The sequence below is a fragment of the Sander lucioperca genome, chromosome 13 (assembly GCF_008315115.2).
Source record: "Sander lucioperca isolate FBNREF2018 chromosome 13, SLUC_FBN_1.2, whole genome shotgun sequence".
NCBI classification, from domain to species: Eukaryota; Metazoa; Chordata; class Actinopteri; order Perciformes; family Percidae; genus Sander; species Sander lucioperca.
Genome location: NC_050185.1, coordinates 24,964,711 through 24,990,616, shown reverse-complemented (window position 1 = coordinate 24,990,616; position 25,906 = coordinate 24,964,711). Strand labels below are relative to the sequence as shown.

At 44.0% G+C, this 25,906-nt stretch overlaps 3 protein-coding genes, 1 long non-coding RNA gene and 1 pseudogene across 10 annotated transcripts in view; 3 read left to right on the top strand and 2 right to left on the bottom strand.

The window, feature by feature from the left end:
- LOC116054988 (hydroperoxide isomerase ALOXE3-like) overlaps nucleotides 1-2,998 on the top strand; it is a 27,661-nt gene extending 24,663 nt beyond the window's left edge. The window contains exons 12-15 of the mRNA XM_031306742.1: nucleotides 635-750; nucleotides 907-1,007; nucleotides 1,960-2,130; nucleotides 2,590-2,998. Of these exons, the coding sequence (XP_031162602.1) occupies nucleotides 635-750; nucleotides 907-1,007; nucleotides 1,960-2,130; nucleotides 2,590-2,769 (568 nt within the window). The 3' untranslated portion in view covers nucleotides 2,770-2,998. The remainder of the gene's footprint in view (nucleotides 1-634; nucleotides 751-906; nucleotides 1,008-1,959; nucleotides 2,131-2,589) is intronic.
- The window catches only part of LOC116062750 (complement C1q-like protein 4), a 222,943-nt gene that overhangs the window by 133,438 nt on the left and 63,599 nt on the right, over nucleotides 1-25,906 (bottom strand). Inside the window, exon 6 of one of the 4 annotated variants that reach the window (XM_035990851.1) lies at nucleotides 9,566-9,579. The exons of 2 other annotated variants lie outside the window; for them this stretch is intronic. In XM_035990851.1, the coding sequence (XP_035846744.1) occupies nucleotides 9,566-9,579 (14 nt within the window). The remainder of the gene's footprint in view (nucleotides 1-9,565; nucleotides 9,580-25,906) is intronic. One more of the 4 variants, XM_035990852.1, reaches the window with a different exon arrangement.
- LOC116055009 (E3 ubiquitin/ISG15 ligase TRIM25-like) overlaps nucleotides 1-25,906 on the top strand; it is a 247,759-nt gene that overhangs the window by 168,812 nt on the left and 53,041 nt on the right. The gene's annotated exons all lie outside the window — the stretch shown is intronic.
- LOC116054992 lies at nucleotides 5,341-24,911 on the top strand. Its single transcript, XR_004894910.1, has 3 exons — nucleotides 5,341-5,351; nucleotides 11,055-11,057; nucleotides 24,644-24,911. It is a non-coding gene; the product is annotated as an uncharacterized LOC116054992 (long non-coding RNA).
- On the bottom strand, nucleotides 12,035-19,065 carry LOC116054991 (annotated as a pseudogene).

Sequence of the window (25,906 nt, the reverse complement as noted above, 5' to 3'; positions counted from 1 at the left end):
AATGAAATGCTGCGTTATTGACTTTAGACCAGGTTTTTGTTGGTCAATGGTGCCATCACTTCCCGCTGCCTCAAGATAGCAATACGCCCAGAATGCACCTGAACACACCTCCCTGTAAGACCAGCACGCCCAGAATGCACCTGAACACGCCTCCCTGTAAGACCAGCACGCCCAGAATGCACCTGAACACACCTCCCTGTAAGACCAGCACGCCCAGAATGCACCTGAACACACCTCCCTGTAAGACCAGCACGCCCAGAATGCACCTGAACACACCTCCCTGTAAGACCAGCACGCCCAGAATGCACCTGAACACTTCATTTTAATAACTTTAATACTTAATTTAATCGACACCGCACGCCAGGCACTTAGCCGACAGTTTTATGACGTGTCACCACACAGTGTTCATGGGAAATGTAGGATTAGTACAACAAGCAGTGTTGCAAGATAAATATTACGTTTCCAAGCCAAAGACACACAAAACACCCCAATTTCTTGGCTGAAAACAGACCAATCTGTAGGTACGTTTCTGCAGCGGGCCGATTCAAACAGACGTTGAGTTGTTTACTTCTTTCATCACCGTAACTTTACAATGTTACGCCAAAGTGTGTGTTTGTGTGTGTGTGTGTTGCAGGTTTGTGATTAGCTGGGTAGACCTGTATTACCGTGGAGACGACGCGGTCCAGCAGGATTCTGAGCTTCAACACTGGCTCACCGAGCTCAACACACACAGCTTCAACAACAGCTCAGGTACAGTATCTGTTTGTTACAGCCAGCGCTGGAAGAAGTATTCAGATCCTGTACTTGAGTAAAAATACTAATACCACACTGTAAACATGCCAGTAATCAATAAAAAGTTTCCTGCTGATATCTTTACCGTGTTCACCTGTAGTGTGTTTTCTTCAGGTTTCCCTCCGTCTCTTCGGACCAAAGCAGAAGTGTCAAAGTTCGTCACCATGATCATCTTCACCTGTTCAGCTCTACACGCTGCCGTTAACTTCTCCCAGGTGGGGGACTTCCTACAGGATGCTCACATGACTTTATATTGTAGTTCCCATCCTGATATTCTGTCTCGATGTAAAACAAGATTGTCTCAAGTTACTCTTCTTCCACTGGACAGTTTTTTGTTTCATCGTGACTGAAAGGATCCCTACAGAGATAGACCTTTTAGTTAAAGAGTAAGATCCTTTTAGTTTAACGTGAAACAGCCCCAAAATCACCATCACCAAACTACACCAGACTCCATGTAAATAATCAGGACTTTTAGCATGTATAGAGCCAGCATATCTCCACCAGACTCCATGTAAATAATTAGGACTTTTAGCGTGTATAGAGCCAGCATATTTCCACCAGACTCCATGTAAATAATCACTACTTTTAGCGTGTATAGAGCCAGCATATTTCCACATGTAAATGGGTGAATTAAGGGTTTATTTCAACCAAACCAGAGTGGTGATTGTTGGAACAGTGGAAAGATGAACCAAGACGGCTTTTGATAGTTTGATTTAGTTTCTGTCCACTTTGAATGAAGTGTGTTTTACGATGCTAAAAGTCCTGATTATTTACATGGAGTCTGGTGGAGTTTGGCGATGGTGATTTCGGGGCTGTTTCATGTTAAACTAAAAGGATCTTACTCTTTAACTAAAAGGTCTATCTCTGTAGGGATCCTTTCATAATGTTGTCAGACACTTAGAATAATAATCTGAGTCTGTCAGCGGCAACAACAGAACTTTTAGTGGACGCTAACTGATGCTGAACATTAGTCCTGTAGGGTTACATTACAGCTTGTTTCTTTCGTAATACTGGACCAATTTTTTTATTTCCCATCAGTCACTTAGACACAAAAACTTGGGAAAACAGGGTCCAGGTTGAAAAATACCAAAGTTACCCTTTCATATCTGTTATTTACTAACATGAAATTATTGTCTCTCTTTGTGTGTGTGTGTGTGTTTCCTCCAGTTGGATTTCGCTCTCTGGATTCCAAACTGTCCGGCCTTCATGTCCCGTCCTCCGCCGCAGGTCAAAGGCTCGGTGAAGGAGGACGACATCATGTCCTTCCTGCCGGACGTGAACTCGAGCGTTCGCGTCCTGATGGTGCTGACCGTGCTGTCGCTGCCCGCCGTCAACTTTGTGAGGCTCCACCTAAAGCTGGGCGATACGCAGAAAATCAAATATCACAATATTTTTGACCAAATACAACAAAACCAATGTGCGTGTGTGTGTGTGTGTGTGTGTGTGTGTGTGTGCATGTGTGTCTGTGTGTGCGGGTGTGTGTGTGTGTGTGTGTGTGTGTGCGTGTTTGGTGTGTATGTCTGTGTGTGCGTGTTTGGTGTGTATGTGTGTGTGTGTGTGTCTGTGTGTGCGGGTCTGTTTGTGTGTGTGTGTGTGTGTGTGCGCATCTGTGTGTGTGTGTGTGTGTGTGTGTGTGTGTGTGTGTGTGTCTGTGTGCATATGTTTGTGTGTGTGTGTGTGTGTGTGTGTGTGTGTGTCTTTGTGTGTGTGTGTGTGTGTGTGTGTGTGTGTGTGTGTGTGTCTGTGTGCATATGTTTGTGTGTGTGTGTGTGTGTGTGTGTGTGTTTCCCCCTGCAGGTTCCTCTGTGTCACTACAAGGAGGCGGTCTTCAGAGACGGCGCCCACCGCAGGCTGGTGGCGCAGGTGCAGGCCGAGCTCAAGGCCATTTCTGATGACATCATAGAGCGCAACAGCCAACTGGAGCTGCCGTATCCGTACCTCTGTCCCGGACGCATCGAGAACAGCGTGGCCATTTAAATCTGCTCCTTCAACATCATCCAACAGCAGCCATTTATTCCCTTTAATTCTTGTGTTTTCTTTCAGTCGACCACGCAACCTTTTGTTTTCTGGGTCAAACTTTTTAAGTAATCTTTTTTTTTAACGTTTTAGTCGTCTTTTTCTACACTTTTGTCACTCTTCCTGATGTTTTTGTCACATTTTTCAATGTTTTGAAAAGAATAAACTAATAAATAGTCATTGTCGTATATTTCATCTTATAAGCTGTTGATTGCTATGCGGAGGCCTATGTATGCATGTAGCCTATGTATGCATGTAGCCAATGTATGCATGTAGCCAATGTATGCATGTAGCCTATGTATGCATGTAGCCTATGTTTGCATGTAGCCATGTAGCCTATGTATGCATGTAGTCTATGTATGCATGTAGCCATGTAGCCTATGCATGCATGTAGCCATGTAGCCTATGTATGCATGTAGCCTATGTATGCATGTAGCCATGTAGCCTATGTATGCATGTAGTCTATGTATGCATGTAGCCATGTAGCCTATGCATGCATGTAGCCATGTAGCCTATGTATGCATGTAACCATGTAGCCTATGTATGCATGTAGCCTATGCATGCATGTAGCCATGTAGCCTATGTATGCATGTAGCCATGCAGCCTATGTATGCATGTAGCCTATGCATGCATGTAGCCATGTAGCCTATGTATGCATGTATCCTATGTATGTAGCCAGCCTATGCATGCATGTAGCCTATGTATGCATGTAGCCTATGCATGCATGTAGCCTATGTATGCATGTAGCCTATGTATGTATTATTGCGTTTAATGTATTATTATAGTATATTTTAATGTGTGAATCTGTGGGTATATATGCTCATGTATAGCCTAGCCTACATTTAGGCTTTATTACAGCAAATGAATGCACAATTTTAAATCGGTCAGAATATAGCATATATAATAAATATGAAATAATTTAGTTCAGGCTATGCTGTGGTGCCTTTACCTGGCAACAAATGCCTGTTAGAAGAAAACCAAATGGCCCACATTTCCTTAGACCTGTAGACCACTACTGACCTCAATCAGAATCATCTGCCCTGCCACTCTCCTGCTTCTCTCTCTCTCTCTCTCTCTCTCTCTCTCTCTCCCTCTCTCCTAAAATATCTTCCAATGTCCATCTGGTCAATGAACTGAAGGGTACCCCGGTCCAATAGCATTAACAGGGACACTATGACATTCAGTTTTCAGTGACAACATTCTGTGGAGACTGATATTGTTTTTAATACTATAGAGATAGCAGGCTGTATTAACAGCAAAGAATATAGAGCTTGAGATACCGGCTAGTTCTGGTTTTTCACTCTTTCACTCTAGCTAGACTGTTGTTTTCCATAGCCAACTAAAATATCCCATTTCCTTTACCTCAAGTAAACGTAGCAAAAGTTTAGCAAGTCATTAAAATCAACTTACAATGTCACTGTGTGTCACTCACTGTGTGTCACTCACTGTGTGTGCAGTAGCAAGTTCAGACCAAAGATTCTGGATGAGTTGAAACCTGCAGCTTTTTGCAACGCAGAGATCTGCAGCGTTCTGAAAGCTGCCAGTTTACACCAATGATCATACTTTATACTTATACTTTATACTTTTTATTATTATTAATCCCCAGTGGGGAAATTACAATTAACACTTTGTTGTTACTACACACAGGCCTGAAATACACACATGTTCAGGTCCTATTCTTGCACAAATGGAGAAATGTTAGAGTGAGTGGGCTGCAACTGGAAGTGGGGGTATGGTGCCTTGCTCAAGGGCACTTTGGGAACACCTTGGCAGTGCCCAGGAGGTGAGCTGGCATCTCTCCAGCTACCAGTCCACACTCCGTACTTTGGTCCTTACGGGGACTTGAACCAGCGAAAAACGTTTTATTTCTCCGATTCACTGCTTTGGGTTAGCAGTGCAGGCGTTCTCTCTCTTCAGTCACTCTCTAGGTCGCTCATCCGCATAATGTCACCGTGCATGCGGGCGCTTGATAGCCTCCCTCTAACATTCTGCCTTTTCCACCAGTTTACAGTGAAATAGAAATAAATCAGACACACTACACCACGACACAAACAGATGAACGGCAAAGGAAGATTGATTCAACGTAGTGAGTGATGAATCTAATCATTATTTTTCTTCTTATTATTGGGGGGGGGGGGGTAGTTTCACCCACCCCTTAAATAAGCCTGATGACGTCCCTGCCTCAGACAACAGATACAGTAACAGTGAAGTAGAGAAGCCTATTTAAAGAAAGTACTCAGCCTAGATTCAAGCAGACTAGCAGTAACAAACCTCCACCAGTCCAATGCACACTGCATGTTTATTATAAAAGGTTTCTATCAGCCTGAAAACATGTTGTTAACTAAAACCTGCAGACAAAGTGAGCTGAGGAGCTCTAACCTCCACTACATCCCTGGTTAGGAGGATGAAGGCGCCCTCTTGTGTCCTGCATCAGTTTACACATTTCAGAAGAAAAAAGAAGATAGTGGGCTCCTTGTTGGAGGATTTAAAAAATAACAAGATGCTGACGGAGGAACTGGAGCAAAAGCTGGATTTCTACTCTGGTTGGCTGACTCGATGTGTAGCATTTATAATTTTGTACAGGGCTCTAGAGTGCGACCAATTTGATCGGTACAACTACAATTTTTAACCTGCAGCTGTGTGCCGCGCAGCAACAAGTTAAGTTGATTTGCTGTACTGCACCTCTCAAGTTTGTGTTGCTAACCTGCCTAGGCTATGGAATTTAGTTAATTTAGGCTTACTGTTCAGAAATAAGCCACACAACTGATTACAAACTTTTATATCAAATTTGGGTGCACTTAAATTTTGTGCTGGTGCACCTAAATAAAACAAGTTAGGCGCACCAGTGCAACCAATGCAAAACGTTAGTCTGGAGCCCTGTTGTAGTAGTATGTCTCATCTCACACAGTTTGATTGCTGTCTCAGTATTGTTACCTGAGAAATGTTTTTCTGTTGGTCGTAGAAAAAAAATGCAAATGATCAAGTTGTCTCTAAATCCATCTGAAATATGTCATATAATTTTATTATTATGAAATGATTATTTCCCTGAACCTTCCATACCTTCCAGTTGAACTGTTCAAGCACAACCATGCCTTCACTCCTGCTCAGAGGGAATTTGCTTTAACGCCGCATTTGCATGGACCTAAAGCCTACACTTACTTGAGGGAAACCATGAAGATACCACTCCCACATCCTCACACTCTTCTAAAGTAAGTATAATATTTTCTATAACTTCACATTTGTCAGAAATAGATGAAACTGAGATGTCAATATGTGTTCTGTTTATTGCTTTACCTGTAACAGATGGTTGCAGACTGTGGATGCTAAGCCTGGGTTAAACACATCGCTGTTAGACATGCTACAGAGACGGAAAAACGAAGACCTTGTTAGGTATGGTCGAGTGTGTCTTGTTTTGGATGGCATGTCTATAAGGAGACAAGTGCAGTACGATTCACACAAACAGACAATGATTGGTTTTGTGGATCTTGGCAGTGGGATAGATGAGACCAGAGTGGCAAGTGAAGCCCTAGTGTTCATGGTAGTTGGATTACAAGGTCACTGGAAAATGCCCATTGCCTTTAACGTCATAAGCTCACTTAGAGATACACAGAGGATTTTGCTTCGACACGCCTTGGAGGCACTTCATGAACGTGGCATCAAAGTTGTGTGTGTCACAATGGACGGACATATATCGAACATTAACATTGTGTAAAGGGCGTAAATCCCAGGGGGGTCAGAGGGGTCAGGACCCCCCCCCCCCCCTTCTAAGGGTTGTCCCCCCCCCTAGAAATATCATTAAAACCAGGCTGTGTATTGTAAATAACATAATGATGTATACTTAAAATATATGTGTAAGTAGTAAAACAATACAAACCCCAAAAAATGCTTTTTAAGTTTAGGAACATTTTGAGTCCCCCCTCCCTTGCCTCACAGTGGTTTGGTCCACTGCCTGCTGTACGTCAGGATCTGCACTAGAGTCACAGTCACATCGGGTTTTGACAGGAATGTAGCTAATTAGGCTGTTCAATGCTATCTTATTCACATTAAACATCGGATGAAGTTGTTCTTTTCTCAAATAGAAATGATGCTGAGTAATTAATGAATTAGTCATGACAAAAAGTTCGCTATGTTAGTGTAATGTAATGTAACGTTAGCTAGCTTGTTTAATAGCTTGTTGGATAGAAAATCACCCACTACAACTACCGTTACCATGGCGATAGGCCTAACGTTATGTGTGTGAACTGATATTAGGGTTAATATTGAAGATCTACAGTTGTGTTTGAAGTGGCTGGTCAAGAATTTATGAAAATGTCAACTGTTTAGCTATTTAAGATGTATTTACTACTTTAGTACATACTTATTTAATGTGGCAAAAGTATTGCGGGACAGGAATAAAGAAAAGATGAAACTGTCTTTGGCACCTCAACTATCTAACTTTCACATTCCTCTCAAATTTGTGATTTGCTTCCACCTGCAAATTGCTTTGTGTATCATATTTAATAAACCAATACAATTTAAATGTTTAAATTAACATGTATAGTCACACCCAGGGCATGAAATTGGCACCCGCCCACCCGCCAAATGCGGGTAACTTTTGTGATTGGCGGGTGAAACTGTCAATCTACCTGCCACGTTGGCGGGTAGCCAATGAGATTTGAGTGATGCAAAACATTTTAGACCGTCCTGCCAACATGGATACATTTTAACATCAATGTACGCTGTCACTGAACCTGCTGCTGTTTCAATACTGTCGGCTCTCTGCAGCGGGCGGGGCTGCTCCGTTTCCCCCGCGACTGACGCGCACACACAATCACACACAATCACACACAATCACACACAATCACACGCAGACACACGCACAGACACACACACAATCACACACAATCACACACAAACGCACACGGTGGATGCAGGAAAAAACGCAGATGAGACCTACACGATGACCTAAATTGAGGACAGCTACTCTCGTTATTGTAAGTTCATGATAAGTTAAAGTCCAACAAGTATTTTATCAAACCGTATGAATGTGTGTCCCAGGCCAGGATAGGAAATTAACTAACAATGTAAAGATTAACAAGCCACTGACAATGACAGATATGTTCATATTTGATTCATTTAATACATTCTTATTTTGTGTCTTAAATCCAACAGCCTTTTTCATATTTTACCAACATTTGCAGCATCCTGAGGCTTTTTGGTTCCTAGGAAATCTCAGCCCAGAGTAATGAATTAATAGTAATAAGTATTATTCTCCCCAAAATAAGTTTCCTTTTTATTTATTTTTAAGAACTATACAAAAAAAATTCTTGTGTTATGGTGCGCATTCACCAGTGTGTTGTTGTTGTTGTGGTGGCGTAGGCTACTCCTGATTTTGTCAGTCATCTCATCTCTTATATCAGTGGCGTAACGAGCCAACACCGGGCCCCTATGCAGGATTATCAAGGCTGGCCCCCCCACTACAGCACGTGATGACGGCGCAATGTCCACGAGTAGGCTACCATCAATAGGACAGGATAGGATCATAGAGACACAGCAATTCCTGTTTTTCACCTTTATGACAAAAAAAAAGTGGCTGGTAAAAAGTCCCTGTGGCAGGTGGATTTAAAAATCCACCTGCCACAGTGGCTGGTGGTCAAAAAAGTTAACTTCATGCCCTGGTCACACCATTGTAGCCGTTTTGCATGCAGTAGGCTAAGGTAAGTAGCGATAGTTCGTTCTAAGTTTACTCAAGTGGAAGAATGTGACTAATAAACTTAGACCTACTAGCACTATGCATTATATTTTGAAATAAGAAGTAGATTATCTTAATATCAAAAACTTAAATTTTCTCTGGACTCAATGATAAATACATGTCTGACCATTGGAATGAACCAAAAAAAACTAGAAAATCGCATTCATGACGATTTATGGTGATTTTATTTCCGTTAGACCTTTGCCTACATGGACGCTGATGCATTAAAGAGGAGGGGCTCCCCTGTTCCAAGATGGCGGCTCTATTGACCCATTCGTTCCAATGAACTAGTGTATACATCTATGGAAAAAAGCAACAAAAACGTGTAAACACATGAAAAATGTTGAAAAAATAGAATGTCACAACAATCAGCTCTCAGCTACAAACATGAAGACTAAATAAGTCGAAGAGTTAAAAAACAGAATTTAACCCTTAAATGACTTCTGTCTATTTCAGTTTACAAAACTCAGCAGAGGATCCAGAAGACCAATGAACAAGAAGTCCAGCATAGAGGGGCTGAGTGAATGTGGTCTGGACTCTGTGGAGGAGAGTCATGGTTTCAGAGACGCTGTAGAAGGACAGAATACCTGCACTGTGATCCAGGTACACTCCTACTCTGGAGGACTCAGGACCTGAGACGGGAGTTTGGACATTGTTGGAACAAAATGTATAATTGTTGTTGTTACAATCTAACGCGAAAGATTTGTCATTTTGTCCAAATCCACATTCATCTGACTCCCCTGCTCTGCTGATATTCTTGTATGCGACTGCTACAGAAACTTCTCCTCTCCTCTCCACCTCCCAGTAACAACGTCCAGTCAGACTCTCTCTACTCAGGACCTGAAACCAGTCAGTGAATCTGTCTGGGTGACTAGAATAAGACTGATGTTCTCTCATGACTGATACTTTTCTGTTCCCCTCAGATAATAACAGCCGTGTGTGCGCTGTGTTTAGATCCAGTGTGATTTCACGTGAATATTTTAAGAATTCAGCTCTGGTCTTGGGCTCTGGTTGTGGCAGTAAAACGTCCACTTCAGTCCCTGTCAGTGAGACGTTTGTCCACTTCTCTCTCAGGACGTCCTGTAGTTTATCTCTGACTTCTGACACGGCCGCTGTCACGTCCTCAAAGCAGCTCAGAGGACGGATATGGATGCTGGATGTTGATTGGCTGAGTGGTGACAGTGAGGGGTAGTTGTGTAGAAACTGGTTGTGATCCTCTGTGTGTGAGAGCTTCTTCAGCTCAGCGTCTTTCCTCTTCAGCTCAGTGATCTCCTGCTCCAGCTTCTCCTGAAGCTCTTTGACTCGACTCACTTCTCTTTTCTGCTGGGATCTGACCTGCTGCTTCACATCAGAGCTTCTTTTCTCCAGGAGACGGATCAGCTCAGTGAAGATCTTCTCGCTGTCCTCCACTGCTTTATCAGCAGAGACATTGATGGCCTCCGCCTGCTGTTGAAGCAGCTTCACATCTTTCTCTCTGTCCTGGATTCTCTGCTGGATGTTTTGTCGACTCCCCTCGAGCTCTCTCTGCCTCTCAGCTCTCTCTGCTGCAGCTGAGACTGTGTCGTGGCCTTTATGTTCCTCCACAGAGCAGAGATAACAGATAAGCTGCTGATCAGTACGACAGAAAATCTTCATCACCTCATCATGACGAGAGCAGACGTTCTCCTGGAGCTTCTTGGACGGCTCCACCAGCTTGTGTTTCTTGAATGTCTCTGATTCATAATGAGGCTGAAGGTGTTTCTCACAGTAAGAAGCCAGACATTGCAGACAGGACTTGTGTGCTTTGAGTTTTCTCCCGGTGCAGACATCACAGGCCACATCTTCAGCTCCAGCATAGCAGTGATCAGCAGGAGCAGCTTGGAGTCCAGTCTTCTTCAGCTCCTCCACTAAAACTGTTAACATGGTGCTTTTCACCATTACAGGCCTCAGTGTGAACGTCTTCCTGCACTGAGGGCAGCTGTAGCTGTACTTACAATCCTCTCTATCCCAGTGGCTTTTAATACAGTTCATGCAGTAGCTGTGTCCACAGGGAATAGTCACCGGATCCTTCAGTAGATCCAGACAGATGGAACAAGAGAATGTTTCCCAGTCCAGCTGAACTCCTTTCTGCGCCATTTCACCTCTCTCGCTCAGTGGCAACGACTGTCTGAGTCTCACTTCCTGAGAAGTGTAACTAGTATGAGCTCTGATGTAACAACAGGATGTGTGTGGGAGGAGTTATCAAGTTTTGCTTCATTCCTGGAGGAGGAGCAGTTTGAGAGAGATACTGGGTGTGTTGCAATGCCCATACTACCATTAGTATGCCAGAAAAAAATGTTGTAAGTACTAATTGTCTGCAGACTGTACTGCAGGCAACAGTACATACTTCGCAAGAGAAGCTGCAGTTTGTACTAAAAGTAAAAAGAAAAAGTATGCGATAAGGAACGCAGCAACACTTGTTAACAACAGAGCTCATTTCTCATTTAAAAACTCTGCTGACTTCAGCTTTTAGGAGGTAAACTCTTCTTAGAATCAGAGGGTTTGGAGACGGCTCCCCAGTTCACTAAATGACTGAGTTGTCCTGTTGTTAAGTTTATATTGTTTACAAAAATCCAAACACAGAACACGGACATATGAATGAATCACAGCTTTTTGTTAGTAAATAGCAAATTTGCAAAGTAACTACAATCTGTGAAATATATAGAATAGATTTAGCGCCACCTTAAAGGTGCAGTAGGTAAGACTCATAAAACTAACTTTCTGTCATATTTGCTGAAACTGACCATATGTTCCAGTAGAACTACATGAAGCAGGTCATTTAAAAAACAATCTGCCTCCTCTGGCACCACCTACAGCCTGTAATGAGATTTGCAAAAATCCACCCCTCCCTGTTCAGATGCACCAATCAGGACCAGGGGGGGTGTCTAACTGTTCAGATGCACCAATCAGGGCCAGGGGGGGGTATCTTATCAGTCACAACTCAGGCACACGCAATTTATAGCGTCCTCCCCTCTCCCTTCCCCGTGCGCGAGCTGCAGATAGGTTTCCCCCCACTCTATCGTGCACAGCTCTCCCTTATGGGGGGAGGGGCTTAGGAGACCGTTTGGGCTTTAGCGGAAGGGCTGAGAAGTTGTCGATGTTGACATTTTTTGGCTAAGTCCTGGATCTTCACAATCCTACCTACAGCACCTTTAACCATCATTAAAATGCTGCTGACATGTTTAACCTCTCCGGGAACCATCACCTTATCGTGGTGGAGAGGTTTGTGTGTCCCTATGAACCTGAGGGCTGTGTTGTCTGGAGCTTTGTGCTCCTGGTAGGGTCTCCCAAGGCAAAGTGGTCTCAGGTGAGGGGCCAGACAAAGAATGGTTCAAAAACCCCATGAAAAAACGAGGAAGAGATGGAGTGACCATGCCCGGAGGAAGCCCGGGGCCCCCGTCTGGAGCCAGGCCCAGATGGAGGGCTCGTCAGCGAGCGCCTGGTGGCCGGGTTTGCCACAGAGCCCGGCCGGGCACAGCCCGAAAAAGCTACGTGGCATCCATCTCTCTATCCCATGGGCCCACCACCTGTGGGAGGAACCGCTGGGGTCGGGTGTGCTGCCACACGGGTGGCAGTGAAGGTCAGGGGCCTCGACGGACCAGACCCGGGCAACAGACACTGGCTATGGGGACGTGGAACGTCACCTCTCTGTGGGGGAAGGAGCCGGAACTGGTGCGGGAGGTGGAGCGCTACCGGTTAGATCTGGTGGGGCTTACCTCTACGCACAGTCTCGGTTCTAGAACCATACTCCTGGATAGGGGTTGGACTCTTTTCTTCTCCGGAGTTGCCCAAGGTGTGAGTGTGAGGTGTGGGGATACTCACAAGCCCCCGGCTGAGCGCTGCTACGTTGGAGTTTACCCCGGTGGACGATAGGGTCGCCTCCCTACGCCTGCGGCTTGTGGGGGGGGAACTCTGACTGTTGTTTGTGCATGTGCACCAAACAAGAGTTCGGAGTATTCGGCCTTCTTGGAGACCTTGAAAGGAGTCCTGCATGGGGCTCCAGTGGGGGACTCCATAGTCCTGCTGGGGGACTTCAACGCGCACGTGGGAAATGATGGAAACACATGGAGAGGTGCGATTGGGAGGAACGGCCTCCCTGATCTAAACCAGAATGGTTGTTTGTTGTTGGACTTCTGTGCTAGTCATGGATTGTCTATAACGAACACCATGTTTGAACATAGGGATGCTCATAAGTGTACTTGGTACCAGAGTACCCTGGTGGTGAGTTGGGTCAGGGGGGTGGGGGAAGAGTCTAGACAGACCTGGTAAGCCCAAACGGGTAGTGTGGGTAAATTGGGAACGTCTGGAGGAGGCCCCTGTCTGACAGACTTTCAACTCACACCTCCGGCGGAGCTTTTTGTGCATCCCTGTGGAGGCTGGGGGCATTAAACCTGAGTGGACAATGTGTTTTCCATTGCTGAAGCTTCGGCGAGGAGCTGTGGTCTTAGGGTCTTAGGTGCCTCAAGGGGCGGTAACCCACGAAAACCGTGGTGGACACCGGTGGTCAGGGAAGCCTTCCGACTGAAGGAGTCTTTCCGGGATATGTTATCCCAGAGGACTCCGGAGGCAGTTGCAAGGTACCGAAGGGCTGCAGCCTCTGCCGTGAAAGAGGCAAAGCAGCGGGTGTGGGAAAAGTTCGGAGAAGACATGGAGAAGGACTTTCGGTCGGCACCAAGGTGCTTCTGGAAAACCGTTCGCCACCTCAGTGTGTCAGGTGGAAGGAGCACTTTGAGGAACTCCTGAATCCGACTAATATGCCCTCTATGTTAGAGGCAGACCTGGAGGATGATGGGGGATTGTTGTCAATTTCCCAGGCGGAAGTCACTGATGTAGTCAAACAACTCCACAGTGGCAAAGCCCCAGGGATTGATGAGATCCGTCCAGAAATGCTCAAGGCTCTGGGTGTGGAGGGGCTGTCTTGGTTGACACGCCTCTTCAACATTGCGTGGAAGTCTGGGACGGTGCCTAAGGAGTGGCAGACCGGGGTGGTGGTCCCCCTTTTCAAAAAGGGGATCGTGGAACAATGGACCAGATCTTTACTCTTGCAAGGATCCTGGAGGGAGCCTGGGAGTATGCCCAACCTCACTACGTGTGTTTCGTGGATTTGGAGAAGGCGTATGACCGGGTCTCCCAGGAGATACTGTGGGAGTTGCTGCAGGAGTATGGGGTGAGGGGGTCTTTTCTCAGGGCCATCCAATCTCTGTACGACCAAAGCGAGAGCTGCGTCCGGGTTCTTGGCAGTAAGTCGGACTCGTTTCAGGTGAGGGTTGGCCTCCGCCAGGGCTGCGCTTTGTCACCAATCCTGTTTGTAATATTTATGGACAGGATATCGAGGCGTAGTCGGGGTGGAGAGGGGTTGCAGTTCGGTGGGCTGGGGATCTTATTGCTGCTCTTTGCAGATGATGTGGTCCTGATGGCATCATTGGCCTGTGACCTTCAGCACTCACTGGATCGGTTCGCAGCCGAGTGTGAAGCGACTGGGATGAGGATCAGCACCTCTAAATCTGAGGCCATGGTTCTCAGCAGGAAACTGATGGAGTGCCTTCTCCAGGTAGGGAATGAGTCCTTACCTCAAGTGAAGGAGTTCAAATACCTTGGTGTCTTGTTCGCGAGTGAAGGGACAATGGAGCGGGAGATTGGTCGGAGAATCGGCGCAGCGGGTGCGGTATTACATTCAATTTATCGCACCGTTGTGACGAAAAGAGAGCTGAGCCAGAAGGCAAAGCTCTCGATCTACCGGTCAGTTTTCGTTCCTACCCTCACCTATGGTCATGAAGGCTGGGTCATGACCGAAAGAACGAGATCCAGGGTACAAGCGGCCGAAATGGGTTTCCTCAGGAGGGTGGCTGGCGTCTCCCTTAGAGATAGGGTAAGAACCTCAGTCATCCGTGAGGAGCTCGGAGTAGAGCCGCTGCTCCTTCGCGTCGAAAGGAGCCAGTTGAGGTGGTTCGGGCATCTGGTAAGGATGCCCCCTGGGCGCCTCCCTAGGGAGGTGTTCCAGGCACGTCCAGCTGGGAGGAGGCCTCGGGGAAGACCCAGGACCCAGGACTAGGTGGATTATAGGGATTCCCTGGCCTGGGTACGCCTCGGGATCCTCCAGTCGGAGCTGGTTAATGTAGCTCGGGAAAGGGAAGTTTGGGGTCCCCTGCTGGAGCTGCTCCCCCCGCGACCCGACACCGGAAAAGCGGACGAAGATGGATGGATGGATGGATGTTAACGTTTCTGCAAAAAATTAAATATAGTTCGGCCTAGGACAATAACACATCCTGAGAGGGTTTCTTCTGAATGATGAGTGCTTCAACTTTTGAATATATTATTACTCCGCTCTCTCCAAAGCCACCAGACTCAGTAATTTTACCTCCCAGAACAGCATCCTAGCGTCCACTTAAAACTGATATGGAAGACAGAAGACACACAGACACACACACACACACACACACATATACGCACAGATACACACGCACACAGACACTGTAACACACACTGTGACACACACTGTGACACACACACAATCCTGTAGAGCTTGTTTAAAATAATACACTTTCCAATCAAAATTGAGATTTGTTTGATCTGATATTTATTAATAAAAACCCGAAATTGATCTTATACTACATGCCTTTTCACCATGGAAGTGCATCACGTGATGGGCCGGGATAGGTTAAGGGTCATATGAACGGCAAAGGAAGATTGATTCAACGTAGTGAGTGATGAATCTAATCATTATTTTTCTTATTATTATTGGGGGGGTAGTTTCACCCACCCCTTAAATAAGCCTGATGACGTCCCTGCCTCAGGCAGCAGATACAGTAACAGTGAAGCAGAGAAGCCTATTTAAAGAAAGTACTCAGCCTAGATTCAAGCAGACTAGCAGTAACAAACCTCCACCAGTCCAATGCACACTGCATGTTTATTATAAAAGGTTTCTATCAGCCTGAAAACATGTTGTTAACTAAAACCTACAGACAAAGTGAGCTGAGGAGCTCTAACCTCCACTACATCCCTGATTAGCAGGATGAAGGCGCCCTCTTGTGTCCTACATCAGTTTACACATTTCACTTGTTAACCTGCTGGGATGTTCACTGCAGGAAGACATGTCCAAACTTCACACAACATCAGTAAAGAGACATTTAAATAGATGTAATATCACACGCTGTCAGTTTGTTCACAGGAGTCACACCCTATAACATTGATGCTGCATTCAGGTCTCATGGGAAACATGGGAGAGAAGAGTTTCAGCTCTCAGGTTGTAAATAGTATTTGGGAATGTGAGATTTGAGGCTGAACGTTAAAACGTCCCTGACTTCTTGAATTATGATGAAACAATGTAAAGGAATGAATGAATTAAATCTTTATTTCGAACAATCAAAATAAAAGAATACATTTAAAAATATATGAATGAATAACACGAACACACCAAAAAAAATTTCAACGTCCCTCCACCTAGTCCTGGGTCTTCCCCGAGGCCTCCTCCCAGCTGGACGTCCCTGCACCTAGTCCTGGGTCTTCCCCGAGATCTCCTCCCAGCTGGACGTCCCTCCACCTAGTCCTGGTCTTCCCCGAGGCCTCCTCCCAGCTGGACGTCCCTGCACCTAGTCCTGGGTCTTCCCCGAGATCTCCTCCCAGCTGGACGTACCTCCACCTAGTCCTGGTCTTCCCCGAGACCTCCTCCCAGCTGGACTTCCCTCCACCTAGTCCTACATCGCCTACTTGCACACTTCAAACACTTAGTTTTAAGTATATAGTGTAGATAGCGCACTGAAAGAATCAGAACCAGAATCTCAGCTATGTAAAAGAGAAGAATGACTTATTGATTGTGATAACAACATTTTGGTCCGCCAAACAAATAAATGTAAATCTAGATTTCATTACAAATGTCCGCAAAGAGAACACAGTGTGCAGGATAAAGGAGGTCTGGTGCTTTCTCTCTTCAGAGCCATGCAGTGGAAGAGAAACTAAATACACTTTGAGTTTGATTTGATTTCTGGGTATATATAATGTGGAGAAATACATGAATAACAAACAACAGCTAATATCTACACATCATCTCGGTAAAGAGCTTTTTTAACCCTTGTGTTGTCTTCCTGTCGACCATGCAACTTTCTGTTTTTCTGGGTCAAAATTTTAGTTGTTCTTTGTCGACATTTGTCACGTTTGGTGTTTTAGTTGTTTTTTTCCAAGTTTTTTGGTCACTTTTTACGATGTTTTTGTAGATTTTTTTTGGCACTTTATTGATGTTTTCATCGATGTTTTTCGCTGCGTTTCGGAAGCTTTTTCCGGAATTTTTGTCACTTTTTTCAAATGCTATAAAATTTAATAAAACACCCAAATTCAATGAAAGTAGTGAACGGATCATTTATTTAACTTGTGAAGAGCGTCGTAGGGAACCAGCCACGTTATTTATTTGACAATTTGGTTGAAAGAAACCCAAATTTCTGACGTACAAACCTTTTGAAAATGGGTCATATGTGACCCGAAGACAACAGGAGGGTTAACATGTCGTGCTGTTTCAACAATCAAAGGTAAAATAACAGATCTCTACTGAGCACATTGAGAGCTTCTGGGGCTCCCCGAATGGTTTTCTCAAAAAACACAAAACATCTCATCACTTCTAAAACGTCAATACATGCAGAACAAACCCTCAAACTAATTTATAAAAAAGTTTAGAAACGCAAATAAATGTCAAAGAAAGTGACAAAAAATGTTGATGAAAGCAACAAAAACGTGTTACATTAAAAACATTGAAAAAATAGAATGTCACAACAATCAGCTCTCAGCAACAAACATGGAGACTAAATAAGTCGAAGAGTTAAAACACAGAATTTAACCCTTAAATGACTTCTGTCTATTTCAGTTTACACAACTCAGCAGAGTCTCCAGACCAATAAAGCATTAGTCCAGCATAGAGCGGCTGAGTGAATGTGGTCTGGACTCTGTGGAGGAGAGTCATGGTTTCAGAGACGCTGTAGAAGGACAGAATACCTGCACTGTGATCCAGGTACACTCCTACTCTGGAGGACTCAGGACCTGAGACGGGAGTTTGGACTTTGTTATAATAAAATATATAACTGTTGTTGATACAATATAACACCCAAGATTTGTCATTTTGTCCAAATCCACATTCATCTGACTCCCCTGCTCTGCTGATATTCTTGTATGCGACTGCTACAGAAACTTCTCCTCTCCTCTCCACCTCCCAGTAACAACGTCCAGTCAGACTCTCTCTACTCAGGACCTGACACCTGTCAGTGAATCTGTCTGGGTGACTAGAATAAGACTGATGTTCACTCATTACTGTTGCTTTCCTGTTCCCCTCAGATAATAACAGCTGTGTGTGTGCTGTGTTTGGATCCAGTGTGATTTCATGTGAATATTTTAAGAATTCAGCTCTGGTCTTGAGACGTTTGTCCACTTCTCTCTCAGGACGTCCTGTAGTATATCTCTGACTTCTGACACGGCCGCTGTCACGTCCTCAAAGCAGCTCAGAGGACGGATATGGATGCTGGATGTTGATTGGCTGAGTGGTGACAGTGAGGGGTAGTTGTGTAGAAACTGGCTGTGATCCTCTGTGTGTGAGAGCTTCTTCAGCTCAGCGTCTTTCCTCTTCAGCTCAGTGATCTCCTGCTCCAGCTTCTCCTGAAGCTCTTTGACTCGACTCACTTCTCTTTTCTGCTGGGATCTGACCTGCTGCTTCACATCAGAGCTTCTTTTCTCCAGGAGACGGATCAGCTCAGTGAAGATCTTCTCGCTGTCCTCCACTGCTTTATCAGCAGAGAGATTGATGGCCTCCGCCTGCTGTTGAAGCAGCTTCACATCTTTCTCTCTGTCCTGGATTCTCTGCTGGATGTTTTGTCGACTCCCCTCGAGCTCTCTCTGCCTCTCAGCTCTCTCTGCTGCAGCTGAGACTGTGTCGTGGCCTTTATGTTCATCCACAGAGCAGAGATAACAGATAAGCTGCTGATCAGTACGACAGAACATCTTCATCACCTCATCATGACGAGAGCAGACGTTCTCCTGGAGCTTCTTGGACGGCTCCACCAGCTTGTGTTTCTTGAATGTCTCTGATTCATAATGAGGCTGAAGGTGTTTCTCACAGTAAGAAGCCAGACAGATCAGACAGGACTTGTGTGCTTTGAGTTTTCTCCCGGTGCAGACATCACAGGCCACATCTTCAGCTCCAGCATAGCAGTGATCAGCAGGAGCAGCTTGGAGTCCAGTCTTCTTCAGCTCCTCCACTAAATCTGCTAACATGGTGTTTTTCAGCAGGTCAGGCCTCGATGTGAACGTCTTCTTGCACTGAGGACAGCTGTAGCTGTTCTTACAATCCTCTACATCCCAGTGGCTTTTAATACAGTTCATGCAGTAGTTGTGTCCACAGGGAGTAGACACCGGATCCTTCAGTAGATCCAGACAGATGGAACAAGAAATAGTTTCCTGGTCCAGCTGAACTCCTTTCTGCGCCATTTCACCTCTCGCTCAGTGACAACGACTGTCTGACTCTCACTTCCTGAGAAGTGAAACTAGTCTGAGTTCTGATGTAACAGGATGTACAGTGGGAGGAGTTATCAAGTCTTGCTTCATTCCTGGAGGAGGAGCAGTTTGAGAGAGATACTGGGTGTGTTGCAATGCCCATAGTACACACACACACACACACACATAGACACACACATAGACACACAGACAGACAGACACACACACAGAAATTTATATTTATTAATAAAATCCCGAAATTGATGTTTTATTACATGCCTTTTCACCATGTAAAACTGTAACGCTACATCTATCAACATTTATTTAGGTGTTATCATGGTATTCATTTCTTTATTTTAATAATATATGTCCGTTGAAATATTACAGTATGCTGTAAAACAGAAAACTACAATATGAGCTGAGCTGAGTGGATTCAAAGCTGATGTTCCACAATGCAATGCGGGCATTCATTCACAGAATCGGACAGCGATCAGCGGTTCTTTAGCGACAATATCGCTTCAATGTACAAATATATATATTAAATCAGTGGTTTTGTCACCAGCAACAACATGTTGCTCAGCTTTGTTCCAGTAGGTTATTCGCAGTAATAACGTTTAAAAAAATCAGCGGAAGACTCCGGAAGTGACGTAGTTCTTACCGCTCGGTGGATAAGACGATAAAAAATGCATAATATACGTAAATTGATGTTTTTGTTTAACGTTGTATTTGAGGATTTAAACAATGAAGATAACAAGAATAAAATACAGTTTCATGTATTTGTCTCATGTACTGGCAATCTGAAATGGAATGAAGCCCACTCACAGCAGACAGCAGAAACACAGGAGTCGAACATGTCCCCCCACCCACCCCGGAAGAACTACAAGTGCACAAGCTTTGTAACAGGTTCTGTGGCGCATCTCTTATGGGAGTTGTAGTTTTAAAGTATATTGGTATATTTCTCATAAGAAGAAGTTGGCAGTGTAGAATTTTGGATACACCCTGTGGTTTTTTGGGATGGGGACCACACTGGTGTCATCAGATTTTAAAAATCTAATATTTAAATATCAAAATAGCTTATTACCATATTTGACAGTGCTTACAGTCATATCATCATCGTCCTATGTGTGTAGTACCTTCTATAACAGCTGGTCCTATGTTTGTAGTACCTTCTATAACAGCTGGTCCTATGTTTGTAGTACCTTCTATAACAGCTGGTCCTATGTGTGTAGTACCTTCTATAACAGCTGGTCCTATGTGTGTAGTACCTTCTATAACAGCTGGTCCTATGTGTGAAGGACCTTCTATAACAGCTGGTCCTGTGTGTGTAGTACCTTCTATAACAGCTGGTCCTATGTTTGTAGTACCTTCTATAACAGCTGGTCCTATGTGTGTAGGACCTTCTATAACAGCTGGTCCTGTGTGTGTAGTACCTTCTATAACAGCTGGTCCTATGTTTGTAGTACCTTCTATAACAGCTGGTCCTATGTGTGTAGTACCTTCTATAACAGCTGGTCCTATGTGTGTAGTACCTTCTATAACAGCTGGTCCTATGTGTGTAGTACCTTCTATAACAGCTGGTCCTATGTGTGTAGCACCTTCTATAACAGCTGGTCCTATGTGTGTAGTACCTTCTATAACAGCTGGTCCTATGTGTGTAGTACCTTCTATAACAGCTGGTCCTATGTGTGTAGTACCTTCTGTTGCTAAATGACAAGCCTTCAAACATGGACTGGGTTCAAGGTTCAGAGGTCAATATTTCAAAGCAGGAGTAATGTATCCTCTTCAGACTGACATATGTTACTCTCCAGGTTGAGACCTTCCCAACGATGTGTTTGCTATAGTCCTACGACAATGTTTTAATTTTTACTACATCATGGAGACCACATTGCAGGTGATACTTTATTGCCCCCAGAGGGATATCTGCCTTGAGCTCAAATGCTTCACATATAACACTTGACATATAGTTTTATCATACAGCTGACATATACTTACAATAAAAAAACATAAACAAAGTGATATGTAGTCAGACTGAAGCACATCACACAGCCACAATCTATTGCTCATCTTTCCCAAACAGTGACAAGAGCAACCTACACACAACCCTATATGCATGAAGATATTGCACAACCCCTGCAGCCTAAAGCAACATTATTTAAAGTTTTAATTGTGGTAGGTCCGAAAAGGCCTATAATTTAGAAATAAAGGTACCCCAATGTTAAGTTTACATTGGGGTACCTTATATCTTCTGTCAGAGGATAAGAGCTCATCTGGCATGGATAATTAACATCAGACCATATTCTTTGTGCTTGCCTGGAGAGACTGGTTTCTATTCCTTTCCACAACCTTCATGACCTGACAAGCAAGTTTTAAATGTGATGTTTTTAGATATTGTCATGCTTTCTGACAAATGCACATGCTCTGTAATGCAGCTTTGCATAACATAAACCCTCTGATTCACAGTGAGTGTCTGCTCTAAATGATAACACACACTATCAACACGGGCCTTCCAGCCAGGTGTTGTCCATATGAACACCAAGGTGCCTATAGGAGCAGAGCTGATTGATTGGTTCATCATTTAGGACCTCTGATACCCTCTGACCCATGTCACCACCCTTTCCTCAGCTTGTGAAATGTTTGAATAAGATTGTTGTCATGGCACCACTGCACACAGGTCTCTGTTTCAGCAGAAATGCAAAAGTACGTGTGTCTGTGTGCAGTAGGCTGAGGTAGATTTGTGACAAAAAGGCCAAAACTTGTTGTATATGTACACATACCAATACAAAGCTATATACATCTTACTATTTGAACAAAAACCTCGGCAACAATCTGCTTATCCTTTTAATTTCCTGAAAATGCTTCCTAAAATTATTCCCTTCTTAATTTTGAAAAGGTAGTCTCTCAGTAAAGGCTACAAAGGTTAGGATGGCTACAAGCTGTAACCACGGTGATTGATATGAGGATCATCTTCTGATTATAATAATTAATGTGTTAGGCCTACCATAAATTGATATTTCAAAAAAAGTAATTTACTAATAATGCAGTGTGATTTTAAATCTTACACTACTTACATTTTAAGTCCCACACATAAATATGCTCATGTTGTTATGTGGTCAGCTGTTCTCTCTCCGTTCTGTGTCCCTTTCCTCCCTTGTTTTGTCCCCACTGTGTCAGTGGTGTCTGTATGTCTGTTTGTCCCCACTGTGTGTGTGGTGTCTGCATGTGTGTGTGGCAGACTCGCTGAAAGTAGGTCAAGGGGCGTGGCTGGCAGATCTACCTCTCCGTGCAGCTGCGGGCGATTCCTCTGATTGTTACCTGCACAGCTGCCTCTAATTCCACTATCAACCTGGCAGTATATATTCCTGGACACGGCTCTCCACCGGTGCCAGATCGTTGTACCTACCAGTGCGGTAACTAGGCTCCCCTTTACAGTTAGCTACCTCGTTTTTGTCTTCTCGCTATTTTCTCCTGCTCTTGCTTATGTGCTGTATTTTTGTCCCTGCTCAGACCCACACCATTCAACCTGCTGCCGTGGCGTTCCGTGTCTCCAGTTTTTTCACCTCCAGTCTTCCACCACTTCGTTTGGACTCCTGCAAAAGAAGCGTCTGGACATTCCACTGCCTGCCCCTCTCCAGTCCGGAACAGACCCTTTCAGTATTTTCATTTCTTTGCTACTTTGTGAACTGAACTTTCATTAAAATTATTTTTGTTCATCCAAACTCTGAGTCTGTGGTTGTTTTCTCTGTGTGCTGGGTTTTGACCATAGCCTAACATGTTTTTTCCCTTTAGTCTTTACTATTAACATTCATCAACTGCAAAATTAGAAAATTGCGTTTTTAAATAATAATGCATGGAAAATAAAATTTAAAAATGCTTCTCTTTGTCTATAGTTTATTTTTTGTTTTTCACCAGAGTACAAGTCAAAATAAATGCACATTAGTCAAGCAAGCCATTAGGCTGTATTTCTAAACACTCAACTGTAGGTTCTTTATATAATATATATATATATATATATATATATATAATATATATATATACGGCAAATCAAAGTGCTTAGCATAAAACACTATTTTTTTCATTAATGGTATTTTTATTGTACAACAATCTTTCACAGATGCAGAGCGGTAATTACAACGTCATTGCCGTAGTATTCCGGTGATTTTTTTTAAACATTATGGTACATTACTGGAACAAAGCTGAGCAACGTGTTGTTGCTAGTGACAAAACCACTGATTAAATATATGTACATTGAAGCGATACTGGTGTTAAAGACCTGCTGATTGCTGTCCAATTCTCTGATATGAATGCCTGCATTGCATTGTGGGATATGGGCTTCGCATGCGCCCAGCTCGGCTCATATCGTAGAGTTCTGTCTTACAGCATACTGTAATCGTAATAACACCGAAATAATATTATTTAAATAAAGAAATGAATACCATGATGAAATCTAAATAAATGTTGATAGATGTAGCGTTATAGTTTTCAAAAGATCAATAAACAACAAAGCAATCCATCACAAAAAAAACAAATTAATAGATTAAATTACGTGACCATATCACGAACTGCCGTGACACTGGGTTGCACAACAACACACACACACACACACACACACACACACACACACACACACACATTTTAGATTTCAGCGGCCCTTTTCAAAATTAAAAAGATAAGCTACAGCATAATTTAAATAATTTTAACTGCCGTTCATGAATACGTTGTTCTGTTACACGGTTTGAAAACTCTGAACTCCGGCCCTGATGAAGAGGACTCTAACTTCCAACATAATTAAAGTCGACATGATTCAACATGAAATGTGACTCACATGTATAATTTGTTTTTTGTGAACTGGAACTCTTTACAAGAACTCAAGCACACACACACACACACACACACACACACACACACACACACACACACAGGAACTTGTTACTTCATGTTAGCAGAGAGGGAAATATATCACTGTAGACACTTAACAGACAGAAACATCTTTCACACTAGTAGAAAGAAAACATTTCTTTGACTTCACTTTGACTATATTTTAAATTTCTCCAATGAACCACGTAGTATTTTCAACAGCCCCATGTTGGCAGGTGTGGCATAGACAGCAGCTTTTTAAAAAGCATGTTTCTCCGCTGAGCTGAACATATTTAGGGTAACTCTCTCTAAACCTTTCTGATTTTAAATGAAGAATAAAAGAACTGGAGGTGAATGGTACTGTGTGGAGGCAGGTTGAAACAAATAAACCCAACGTGATTCAACAGTAGTAGTAGCTAGTCAAACATGGGTGGGGCAGTTTTGATGGTGGGGAGAATGTTTGCTGACAGTGAGCACATTTGTGATGTCTTAAAGCAAATAAACCCAACGTGATTCAACAGTGAACAGGTTCATAATGTAATGTGACTCTTTACTTTCGTTTTCTCTGAACAGAAACTCTTTACAGAAATCACTCACACACAACCACGTACACACAATCACACACACACACACACACACACACACACGTACACAAGCACGTACACACGAACACACACAGACACACACAGACACACACACACACACACACACACACACACACACACACACACACACACACACACACACGCCCTCAGCACATTTAAGACCCTATCTTGCACTCAGCGCAATTGCCTCTGTACACCGACGCATGTATCATTCCTATTTTACACCCCACGCACAGGGGACTTTTCCCTCCACAGACGGACGTAGGTAAATTAGGGAATGTATTTGTGCCCCCGGGGCGGTTCAGCAAAAAGAGGAGGCGTGTTCAGGCGCAAATGTTCCCTGGTGCTATTTTGCAGTTTCAGAAAACAATTCCGCCACTGACCAGGAAAAACATGGTCTAAAGTCAGTGGTGCTAGTCTAAAGTCAGTGGTGCTAGTCTGAAGTCAGTGGTGCTAGTCTGAAGTCAGTGGTGCTAGTCTACAGTCAGTGGTGCTAGTCTAAAGTCAGTGGTGCTAGTCTGAAGTCAGTGGTGCTAGTCTAAAGTCAGTGGTGCTAGTCTACAGTCAGTGGTGCTAGTCTAAAGTCAGTGGTGCTAGTCTAAAGTCAGTGGCTAGTCTACAGTCAGTGGTGCTAGTCTAAAGTCAGTGGCCCTAGTCTACAGTCAGTGGTGCTACAGTCAGTGGTGCTAGTCTACAGTCAGTGGTGCTAGTCTACAGTCAGTGGTGCTAGTCTACAGTCAGTGGTGCTAGTCTACAGTCAGTGGTGCTAGTCTAAAGTCAGTGGCGTTAGTCTAAAGTCAGTGGCGCTAGTCTAAAGTCAGTGGTGCTAGTCTAAAGTCAGTGGTGCTAGTCTACAGTCAGTGGTGCTAGTCTAAAGTCAGTGGTGCTAGTCTACAGTCAGTGGTGCTAGTCTACAGTCAGTGGTGCTAGTCTAAAGTCAGTGGTGCTAGTCTACAGTCAGTGGTGCTAGTCTAAAGTCAGTGGTGCTAGTCTAAAGTCAGTGGTGCTAGTCTAAAGTCAGTGGTGCTAGTCTACAGTCAGTGGTGCTAGTCTAAAGTCAGTGGTGCTAGTCTAAAGTCAGTGGCGCTAGTCTAAAGTCAGTGGTGCTAGTCTACAGTCAGTGGTGCTAGTCTAAAGCCAGTGGCGCTAGTCTAAAGTCAGTGGCGCTAGTCTAAAGTCAGTGGCGCTAGTCTAAAGTCAGTGGCGCTAGTCTAAAGTCAGTGGTGCTAGTCTACAGTCAGTGGCCCTAGTCTAAAGTCAGTGGCTAGTCTACAGTCAGTGGTGCTAGTCTAAAGTCAGTGGCCCTAGTCTACAGTCAGTGGTGCTAGTCTACAGTCAGTGGTGCTAGTCTAAAGTCAGTGGTGCTAGTCTACAGTCAGTGGTGCTAGTCTACAGTCAGTGGTGCTAGTCTAAAGTCAGTGGT